Raw genomic sequence first — 11471 nt, 5'->3', positions numbered from 1 at the left:
GTAGTGTAGACATACCCTGAGAGGGGACATGATAGCAGTTTTCAGGTATCTAAAAGGGTGTCATAAGGAGGAGGGAGAAAACTTGTTCATCTTAGCCTCTAAGGATAGAACGAGAAGCAATGGGCTTAAATTGCAGCAAGGGAGGTTTAGGTTGGACATTAGGAAAAAGTTCCTAACTGTCAGGGTGGTTAAACACTGGAATAAATTGCCTAGGGAGGTTGTGGAATCTCCATCTCTGGAGATATTTAAGAGTAGGTTAGAAAAATGTCTATCAGGGATGGTCTAGACAGTATTTGGTCCTGCCATGAGGGCGGGGGACTGGACTCCATGACCTCTTGAGGTCCCTTCTAGTCCTAGAATCTATGAATCTATTTCCTTACTGCATTGTAAGCTGGCTCTGTGGGACCCAGGCATGCAGAATCCATATTACCAATCCAGTTTTGGAGCATACACACCACATTGTAGACCTGGGTCTACACGGACCTTCTGACTCGGGTCCATGGCTTGAGTTGTGTCCACACTGCAAAATAACAGAGCTTGGACTCAAGTCACAGTGGACAGTTGGGCTCTGACCTGTCCCCCTAGCAGGATCCTAGGACCTGGATCCAGCCTCCTTGTTGACCCGAGTCAGACTGATTTATGTGTGGACAGAGAAGGGATGTGTGGGCTCAAACCTCAGTCAGAGCCCAGGTTTAGTGTGCAGTGCAGGAGTACCAAGGAAGGTAGGCAGAGAGATGAATGTGGTGGTGGAAGACATCTGTAAACAGCTTTTTCCCTAGTGCCCCCTGCAGCCAGCTCAGCCCTGTGGGATAGAAACTGCAACAGAATCTCTCTGCAGCCCCTAGGGTTCAAGCCAGCTGATGTCAAAGCTGCCCCAGAGTCTCTGCACGGCACAAGCTGTGTCACCCTTCCACAAGACTTCCCCCTGGCCCAGCACAAGGCAAAGCAGGGCAGAGGCTGTGAGAAGCAGATCCCAAGCCATGCTTGGCTCCACTGGGTTACAGGCAGATGCTGGGTCAGGGGACTGAGCATTGCTCTGTGCAGAGAGACAACAGCTTCCCGGCTTAAAGAGTGTTTGGGAAGTGACAGATTCAGTCCTGGCTTGGGGATCTCCCCGAGCTGGACTTTCCCAGAGGGGACTCATGCAGGGAAAGTGACCCCGCTTGTCCGGATCAACAGGAGAATAAACAGAATCGGGATAAATAAAGTATCCCAAGCAAAAAAGCACCTGACACCAGTTCAATCCCAACCTGCAACCCCCTGCTATTCCAGCCCTGGGCTTCCCCTCTGCTGATGCACTTCAATCTTGATCACATCCTCCCCTGTATTCCAGCCCTTAGCTCTCCTCCAACCAGCTCTGCTGAGCCATAGGTGCTGGAACTAGGGGTGCTGCTGCAGTTCTGGCCTTCCCTCAACACACCCAGCACCGACGATGCCCCTCAGCCCTGACATACAGCTCCCCGTTATTCCTGCCCTCAGTTCCACTTGCCCACATAGCTCTGCCAGTGCTCCTCAATCCTGACCCACAGCCCCCTGCTATCCCAGCCTTGGGCTCCCCCCCTACACACAGCTCAGCCAGTGTCCCTCAAACCCAACCCCAAAGCCTGCCCTTCCTCTCCACCCCGCTGCTACACCAGAAGTCTATGGTGAATCTTTAGGAGTAATATGACCTAAGTACTTAATTTGTTTGTGACCTTAGGCAAGTAGAAATAACAGAACCCCTATTGCCAAGTGACTTTGATGATGCCCCTTAGGGCAATTCCAAACCCATTTTCCGGAAGCAACAAATATGCTCAGAGTTGGCAATAATGACGATAAGCCAAGCCAACCAACCACATGCTCTCAGAGGCAGGCACTCCCCTGGCGTGGATCTCACAAGCTAAGCAGGTTCTGACATGTGCAGGATTTAGAAAGAAGGCATCAGAAAGCCTGCAGAGGCTTCAGAGAGTCGGGTAGGGCACTGCCTGTCACAGTCAGTGCTACCTTAGTGCCTCAGCTTGGTAGTAGGGGATGCTGTGCTGAAGGGAGCAGAGTGGGGTCCCAGTGGTTGGGCCTGTGTTGCAGAGAGTGGGATGGGGGCTCAGTAGGAGGCGCTCTCCCCTCAGTCAGTGCTGACCCCACTGCCCCAGCAGGCTGCTGTGCTGCAGCGAGTGCTGAGTTGCCTATCAGAAATAACCAACTCACTGGTCCCACATTGTCATGAAAGATCCCTCAGCACTTTCTCCTTCAGTTATTCCATTCTGTCCCCTCCCCTAAAATCCACCCGTGGCTGCATTAGGACACAGGCTCCCCATTCACTTCATGTTATTATCTACCTGCCCAATCACAGGGGTGGCTGCCTCTTACTCCAGGCATATGAACTCTGAATATTGCTGCTATGCAGCTATCTGCTGCCCCACCCCAGAGGTGGCTGCATTTCAGTGATCCCAGCTCATCTGTACCTGGAAAACACAGGCTGTTTACTGAACTGGGTCTCCGTTTCCCAAGCCCTTGTTCCCTGCCCAAGTGTTATGTGTGTTACCTGTGTCCCTGCCTACAACTGATCCACAGAAGCGCCAAGTCCATTACTGCCCTGTTCATTGTTAATGTTTAGAGCTGCAATTCAGGGTGGCTACTGAGGGTCATATGGTAAGAAGGTAAGATTCTGTGTAAACAGGAAATTAAGATGGTCTGACCAACCATTGCATCCTGGGTCTCTGTAATCTCTACAGTTACACACATCAGCTACGCAGCTTGACTCTTCACTTCTCCAAGCTCAGTAACTCATGCTTTTCTGCTCCCAAGGCCCCCAGTTCAATACTGGTGCCAGCCAAAATGATAGTCATCACATTAGCACTTGTGTTTAGAGGAGTTGTAGAGCATGATATATTTTTTGTTCTTTACTAGTAGAGTCAGGGGGTAGGGATAGCTCAGTGGTTTGAGCACTAGCCTGCTAAACCCAGGGTTGTGAGCTCAATCCTTGAGAGGGTCATTTAGGGATCTGGGGCAAAAATCTGTCTGGGGATTGGTCCTACTCTGAGCAGGGGGTTAGACTCAAATACCTCCTGAGATCCCTTCCAACCCTGATACTCTATGAGTATTGTGGATGGTCAGACCAGGTAGAGAATCAGGCTGGTAGATTTATAGGATGACTTACAACAACAGTTCTAAAGGTGTAGGACCAGGTACTCAGTGGGATAAACTGGCATAGCTTCACTTAAATCCATGGAATGTTGTCTGTTTACATCAGCTGAGCAGAGCATCTAAGGGAAAAGTGTATATCATACCTGCCAGCATGCCCACTGCTGATCCAACTGCAGCATATAAGCAGATGAGTGGTGATGCTACAAAGACAGCGAGCAGAAAAATGCCACCAGTCCAGGGATTGTCACAACCAAACACCTGACCGATTCCCACCAGAATGGATTTTAGCAACTGCAAAATCAATTACAAAAAAATGACATGCCAGAATTAATGACAGGGTTGCAACCACAGGGGATGTAGCATATTTTATTAGAGCTAGTTGGAAATCTGAGTAAATTTTCTGTTGGAAAATGCTGTTCTGCCAAAATGAAAATTTCCCCTAGGAATGTGTCAATTTCAATGAAATATCATTTTGGAAAACATTGGGAGTGGGTGGGGGGAACAAGTATTCTGATAAGATTGAAACTTTCCCTTTATTGGAATGGAATGTTTTAATTTTTGTTTTGAAATGACTTTTTGTTTTAAATTTTATTTTATGTTACATTATAAATGGATTTTTTTAAATGCCCTTTCATAAGGAATTTCAATGTTTTCTGGTTTTGTTCCAATTTTGGAAGCAATTCAGTGCTGTGGCACCGTAACAAAGAGGTTTGCCACACTGACCACGCTATACACCTGTTCTGTAGATAAATATTAGACATCAGTTTGCTTTGCCATCAGTTTGGCACCTTCCCTGGCACCAGCCAAACCCATTCCAGTTCCCTTATGTAGTTCTGTGCTCCATGTTTTGGGATTATGCAGTATTTAATACCCTTCTTTCCCAGAGACTATGTGCAATGGAGTGGCATGATTCTGCCTTTAGTGGACCTTACCAGTGGCACTTCGATTTCAGACCAGGTGATGTTGGGCACTGATGTTACAGGCTGAATGAGCGTCGTAGGGAAGAAGAGGTTGTAGTGTCCAGTGGCAGCCAAGTAAAGAGACATGGCAATATTGAAAGGCAAGGTGAGAACAGGAAGGTCCCATTTACTAAAGACTGAGCCTAAAGCACTGGAAAGAATGGGGCTGAAAAGAGAAGAACAACAAGATCTTTCAGACAGCACTAATAAATTTTACATACCAGTGAGGGTGGTGGTAAACATCTTCCCCTGAAACTGGCTGAACCCAAAAAGAGAACAACCTCTTCGTAAATTTATCTGTCCATCTCTTGTGATGGCATCTGTTACCTATGGGTTGTTTTCTGTGTCCTCCTTTTACCTTTAGGGTTTATAATGACTAGAGTGAACAGAAACAGCCTTCCCTGTCCTTATAAGTGACTGGTATTGCAGGTGGTCACTTATACCAATCAGCTCAGCCTCTAGCAGTAAGCAAAGCAGCAGAAAGTATGGTAGTTAGGCACAGATTCTTAAACATATTTAGGCATCTAACTCCCAATGGGATGCAGGTGCTTAAATACCTTCGAGAATCTGGCTCTTATCTCCAAATTAACTAGGTACAATGTCCATTCATTTTCTAAAAGCATACTGGGATGATCTTGCTTCTGCTGAAGTCAATGGGAGTTTTGTCATTGACTTTCATCAGGAATAGCATTCAACCCACAAATGTAAGCTTGTGCAAACAAAGAGAGATGGGCGTGAGCTGTAAAGTTCAGATCCAGAATTTGCCCCTACTTCTGGGTCATTTAGATGCATGGTTTGGGTGCGGCTAATGGCTGGATCCTCGCTCGGTTATATTTCATTAATATAAGAGCAAGAAGTCTAATGGTAATAATTTCAATGTCACCTACCCAACTATTCATTGTTGAACAATCCTCTCAAGAAATGAAGGGGATGACCATATTGTGAAGATCTGCAAAATCTACTGGATGTGGCATCTATGCACCACTCAGTCGAGAAATCCAGTGCAGCACCCAAGCTCTACTAAGGGCAGTCCTGAACCCCCAATACCTAGTGGAACCCCACAGAGGACATATGATCATATATTGAACATCTTCACAAGCTACTGTGAGTGGCGTCATATTTTGACATCTTAAGTGGGTAGAGCTTAGATTGTGGGTGGACCTAAGAAGAGTCTTATTGCCTGTCACGTTGACCTCCGAAGAAAGTGAACTGAAAAAGAGTGCAAACATGGCTGAAGTTTCAAAAAGTGAACAAGCATTAGCAGAAATTTTTAGCTTTATTTGCCCAGCTGTAAATACAGTTTTGTTTCAAGTTGTATTAGTTAAAAATATAAGTAAGCTACAGTAGATAACTCATGGGTCAGTAAAAGTAAAAAAGTCAAACTAAGAATAGAAAATATTTAGGATTGCACATTAAAAACAAAACAAAGAGCAACTTACCATGCCATGGATGTAACAACTATAGGCAGTAGAAGCCACCAATAATAGTCTCCTTTGTCAGAAAACACAGCTATGAGTAATCCCAATAAGGTCCCATTATAGCCATGGAGTCCTGTTTCTATGGCTGATCTGTGGGAGACAGATGAGTCTTTATGTTCACTTGAAAATGTATTAGAAGACCCAAATTACACTGTCCAGATAACAACATCCCTTCAAGCCCCCGTAAAAGTGTGTGAGCTGTAAGGTAATTTATGGAAGTTCTGTGTCTGAAGAAGTGGAAAGCAATGATCAATGTGGTGATTCTGACAGGTAAACAGCTGGGGCTTGTAGCAAAACCTTGATCTACCCAAGGCTAGCTTGTAATTGTCCATGTTTTGAGGCCTTTCTAACCGGGAATATCTACAGCAACAAAACCCAAGATCTACCTGTTTCCATAAAAATAAATTTAAAAATGCCAATGGAAACTGGTGGTAACTGGGTTCCCTAATGCAGTAGGAATTATAGTCCAGCTGGAATGTTCCAAGCTGAGGCTGTAAAAAGGAAACCAACAGCATAAACAGAAAAGAATAAATCAGATTTCTAAAGTTATTTCTATTTTTAGAATCAGTGGTGTGAAACAACAACGCAAATAACCATTTTTTTAAAAAAGTGTCATTTTTTTTACCAGATAGCTCTGCAGAGTTCAAATTGGAAATCAAAGAGTAGAAGTATTTGGCTCTGTGATTTGCATTTTAGTCCATATCTATTCTTTATTCCAGGTTCTTTGAGCTAAAGCTCTGCTGCTTGCAAAGCACTGTCAAAGAGTGTTAGTGCCAAAGTAATCATAGTTCAAATGTGAATTTGGTCAGCACCAAGAACAACCCCCAGAGATAAACATACCTGTCCTGACTCAGAATAAGTGCTGCTAACGTTGAGACAGATGTTCCTAAACAGCCTGTGAGTGCCCACCAGGGATTCTGGACCAGGAATCCAGCAATCATGAGAAACCCACTGAGTGGGTTATTGACACACATCACCTGGGACGTCCCCCGCAAGACCCAGTCAATAAACTGAAATGCTAGAGGTTTATCTGAAAGAGGAAAGATCATCAGAATGAAGAGGCAAAGGGATATTCTTATTTTATTTGTATCGCAGTAGCATAGATTCAGAAAGTTTAAGGCCAGAAGTGACCATTAGAGCAGTGGTTCTCAACCAGGACTACGTGTACCCCTGGGGGGTACACAGAGATCTTCCAGGGGGTACAGGATTTGCCTAGTTTTACAACAAGCTAGTGAAGTCAGTACAAACTAAAATTTCATACAGACAATGGCTTGTTTATACTGGTCTATATGCTATATGCTGAAATGTAAGTACAATATTTATATTCCAATTGATTAATTTTTATGATTACATGGTAAAAAGGAGAAAGGAAGCAATTTTCCAGTAATAGTGTGCTGGGACACTTTTATGTCTGATTTTGTAAGCAAGTCGTTTTTAAATGAGGTGAAACTTGGGGGTACGCAAGACAAATCAGACTCCTGAAAGGGGTACAGTAGTCTGGAAAGGTTGAGAACCAGTGCATTAGAGCATCTAGTCTGACATCCTTTCACAGGCCTTTAGATTTCATCCAGTTACCCCCCTGTACTGAGTTCAACAATGTGTTTCACTAAAGCATCTTCCAGAAAGATATCCAGTGTTGACTTAAAGACATCAAGAGATGGAGAGGCCGTCATTTCCCTTGGCAAGTTGTTCCAATGGCTGATCATCCTCACTGTTAAAAACCTGCATCTCATTGCTAATTTGAATTTGTCTGGCTTCTGCTTCCAGCTTTTGGTTCTTGTTTTGCCCTTCACTGTTAGTTGAAAGAGCCCTTATTAGCACAGTATTTTCTCCCTATGAAGGACACAGTCGGCAAGTCGTCTCTCATTCTTTTTTGATAAGCTGAACAGATGGCTCTCTTCAAGTCCCTCACTGAAAGGCATTTTCTCTGGCCCTCTTAGCATCTAGGCGTCGAGTCAGGATTGGGGCCACGCTATTCTAGGTGCTGTACACTAGAGTGACCAGATGTCCCGATTTTATAGGGACAGTCCTGATATTCAGAGCTTTGTCTTATATAGATGCCAATTACCCCCCACCCCCTGTCCCGATTTTTCACCCTTGCTCTCTGGTCACCCTACTGTACACACATCTACAGTTTAAATCTTCAGGGACAACAAAGCCAATGAAAAGACGATCCCTGCCCCCAAAGAGCTTACAAGCTATGTAAATGAGGCAAACAATCCTGGGATTCTGCTTTTCTCAAAATGCCCTAAGCAATTATTGTAGAACTGGGACAATGTATCAGCCAGACTGGAAAAGCTATCTCTGATTTATCACATTCTAGGACAACTGTTAGATCTGGCATGGGAAAAGCTAACTGCTTCAGAGTGTAGTTGGCAGAGTTCCCTATTATAAAGCACACTGGGATATACTTGTACAAACTGGCTTATTTTATGATGCCCACAAAGTTGCATAGCAGATGGTGGTGAGAATCTTACTCATTCATACTGGAATTTAGGTAAAGTTAAAACAAGTCTCTAGGAAAACATAATGAAAAAAGCAAAACCCTTTTGCAATGAAAGGAGGAAGGAAATGTATCAGGCCTGGTCTACACTACAGAACTAGGTCGACCAAAGGCAGCGTACGTTGACCTAACTCTGTAGGCATCTACACTAAAATGTAGCTGCCATCGATGTGGCTTGCCCACTACACTGACCTAATAACTCCACCTCCATGAGCGGCACAGAGCTTAAGTCGATGTAGTTAGGCTGATGCAGTGTCAGTGTAGACATTGCGTTGCTTACATCGGCTGTTGCTGCCTTTCAGAAACTGTTCCACAATGCCTCACACTGGCAGTTAAATCAGTGCAAGGGCTCCTGATGAGGATGGTGCACCGCTGCCACAAGGTGCGTAGCGTGGACATGTAAAACCAATTCAATTACTGCAGTGGCTGTACGTCGACGTAACTTAGGTCAACTGAATTTTGTAGTGTAGACTTGCCCTCAGATGCCAGAGGCATGTAAGACCCAATGAGCCAACCCAGGCATACGTGCAGTGACTGTCACAGATGCTCAGAAGCTATGTAAGAATCATGGAGGGTCTACCTCTCTGGGCTATGATATGGGAGGCTACCATGCTCAATTACCATGAGTGTGTGTGTGTGTGTGTGCAAATCAGTTACCTGCCTGCACAAATGGACAAGCCTGTGTTTTAAGGGGAGCAGTCACAGACAGGGCAACACCAACTAGGCATGCAGTTGCATGGGTGCTCTTGTGCACTTAAACTGCGTGCTTGATTGTTGGCAATTTGGGCCACTTAGGACCCCATAATACCATCTTTATTCAGGCTAAGGAGTATGAAAATGTGCAAGTCAAACTGCAGATGCTAACAGGACTACTTAACTTGAGCAAGCGCAGCAGGAAAGGACCTTAGTGTGGGTGTAGCACTAGATTGTGCCTCTGGCTAATGTGACTGTGCAGGGCTATAGGAAGGGGTAAAGAGTGTCCTCTCCCACGCCTTTCACAGCCCACGAGGGCTGCCCAAAGCGCATGGTGCTCCAGATGCTTCTCCTTGGGAGTAACTGGGCAGGGAGGGGCAGGGAGTAGGTGCAGCCACGACTTTGTCCCATAGACACACTGGCTGGTGGAGGTGGCTACCACTGAAGGCAGAAAAGGGTGTTGCAAGTTATTCCCCCCTGCAAGTCTCAATCCTAGAATGCAAAGACTGCTGGTGCTTCCCCTAGAGACTTGCACCAACATATCTCCCCTTATTAAGAGCATGCTACATGTATGATCAAGCCATGTTCGATGTAATATACACATTAATAGATATTATGTGGATGGTATTAATATAATATACATTACATATATGGGTATTGCAAGGTTACATTAATTAAATGCATTATGCTCTTCCCACAAATTCTGTTCACCCATGTCAAACATCCCACAGAACTTTGCAAAGCTGAAGTCAGCTTTGGCATTAGAAAATAGGAAACTTGTCAAAGTTAAGATTCATGAATACTTTGTACCAAGCACAGTTAGGGAGCCCTGTTATGGCTCATCAACACTTGGAATGTAGCATTCAAATGAGGGATGGGAAAGTATAGACAGGTACCAACCTGGCACAACATGTGGGTTAAACTTAAAGTTCAGTGATGTGTAAAGAGGTTGGTAACTTGTAAAGCCACACTAGAAATACTACTAGTGGAAATGCGTATCTTTGAAGCACACTTTCTGCATAAGGTGAACATGCTGCGAGAATTTGCTACCTGGCAGGAGGGTATGTATATCTCCTTTTCATATTGTACTGTTTTGTCTTTAGACAATAAATTTGGCACTTATTTGGTCTCTTGAGCATTTTTAAGAATGAACCACAAGTGTAGTCAAACAACTGGCCACACTGTTTAGTCAATAGTTGTGACTGGTAATTGCTTTACCTTTAGACCCACCTCCAGACATGTTTGTTCCTCCCCTGATATAGGAGACAGCTCTGCTGACGCGTTTCACACCTGTTGTCCCTCTGTTCTGATTTTTAGTGCTTTTCTCTTCAGTGATTTTGGTTTCAGGAGCCATGTTGCCCTTCAGATCCTTCTTCAGGAAAGGAGAGAATGTTATTACAGTTCTCAAATGGCAAGCTGTTTTGTTTTCAAAGCCACTGATAAGTTTTTTTGATTTATTTTAAAATATTATGATGGCAGGAGTCATCAGGGGGTGCTGACATATACCATCATGCAAGTTCTTTTTCTTAGTGTGTGAGCAAGTTTTGGCTTATGGGAAGACATGCTGTGTTAGTTTCAGGTTATGCAAGGTTAGGTTTATAGGCATCTTCAAGAGAGGGGGAGCTGTGTGAGCGGCAAGAGAGTTTGCTGTCTGTGACTGGAGTCAATCTTTGAGACAGAGTTGCTTGCTGGGGACCAGACATTGGTGCTGGGCTGAGATTCCTGGAGGAAGGGATTGCCCTACATGCTGTTTGACCATCTCATTTCAGGAATGGTGTGTATATTGCACTTTGGCTACGTTTACAATATGAGCTAGGGCAGTGGTCCCCAATGTGGTGCCCGCGGGCGCTATGTCGCCTGCCGGGGCATCTATGTGCGCCCACGTACTGGCTGGCGGACAAGCATCTGCCGAAATGCCACTGAAAAGCCGTGTCAAGAGGAGTCACCGCCGAAATGCCGCTGATTTTCGGTGGCATTTCGGCGGCGACGCCTCTTGACGTTGCCGCTTCTCAGCGGAATTTCGGCAGATGCTTGTCCGCCGGCCACGGTCCTCGGTGGCTCGTCGTTCGGCGCCCGCCACCTGGAAAAGGTTGGGGACCACTGAGCTAGGGGTATGATTCCCACCTTGTGCATGTAAATAGTAGCGTAGCCGTGGTAGCATGGGAAGCGTACCTCTGTAGTTCAGGCGGGTTTGTACTTGGCATGGCTAAGCTATTATTTATACTTATGCTAGCACAAGTATGTTTACGTGAGTTGGGCATCACACCCCTAGCTCATAGTGTAGACGTAGCCTTAGACTCTACTCAGACCCCATGCCACTGATTTCTGCTCCACTGGGAAGCTGGCCTGCAAGTCCCTGGACATCTGCTACCGCTTGGCAGAGGGATGACACTGATGTTCAAATGGGATCCCAAAGGGGAAAAGGCACCAATACAATGTAAAACTTTGAAATGACTGAGTATCAAAGCTCAGTGTAACTCAGGGCTTTGTGAAATTGAAAATAAATGTTTGCAGTTTCTTTTTAGATTTCATGCCCACATAATATATTTTTAACCAAAACCCCACAAATAATTCTGCACTAATTTTACTTGGCTTTAATAAGCAGAAAAGTGGTAACTCCAGTACTTACAGCTGATTCATTCTCCTGTTGGTGGTGTGGAGGGAAAAACTGATCCTCATTTTGTCTATCCAGATGTTCAAGTTTTCCAAAAACTG

At 44.9% G+C, this 11471-nt stretch overlaps 1 protein-coding gene across 1 annotated transcript in view; it reads right to left on the bottom strand.

Moving 5' to 3' along the window:
* SLC14A2 (solute carrier family 14 member 2) overlaps positions 1-11471 on the bottom strand; it is a 41897-nt gene that overhangs the window by 11561 nt on the left and 18865 nt on the right. The window contains exons 8-13 of the mRNA XM_029910909.1: positions 11386-11468; positions 9975-10128; positions 6401-6590; positions 5522-5650; positions 4056-4248; positions 3267-3414 (exon numbers count right to left, since the gene is read on the bottom strand). Of these exons, the coding sequence (XP_029766769.1) occupies positions 3267-3414; positions 4056-4248; positions 5522-5650; positions 6401-6590; positions 9975-10128; positions 11386-11468 (897 nt within the window). The remainder of the gene's footprint in view (positions 1-3266; positions 3415-4055; positions 4249-5521; positions 5651-6400; positions 6591-9974; positions 10129-11385; positions 11469-11471) is intronic.

Source organism: Terrapene carolina, unplaced genomic scaffold (genome assembly GCF_002925995.2).
Source record: "Terrapene carolina triunguis isolate 2854851 unplaced genomic scaffold, T_m_triunguis-2.0 Scaffold69, whole genome shotgun sequence".
Taxonomy (NCBI): Eukaryota; Metazoa; Chordata; order Testudines; family Emydidae; genus Terrapene; species Terrapene triunguis.
The sequence above is the reverse complement of the archived record's forward strand: the minus strand, read 5'-3'. Positions and strand labels throughout refer to the sequence as shown.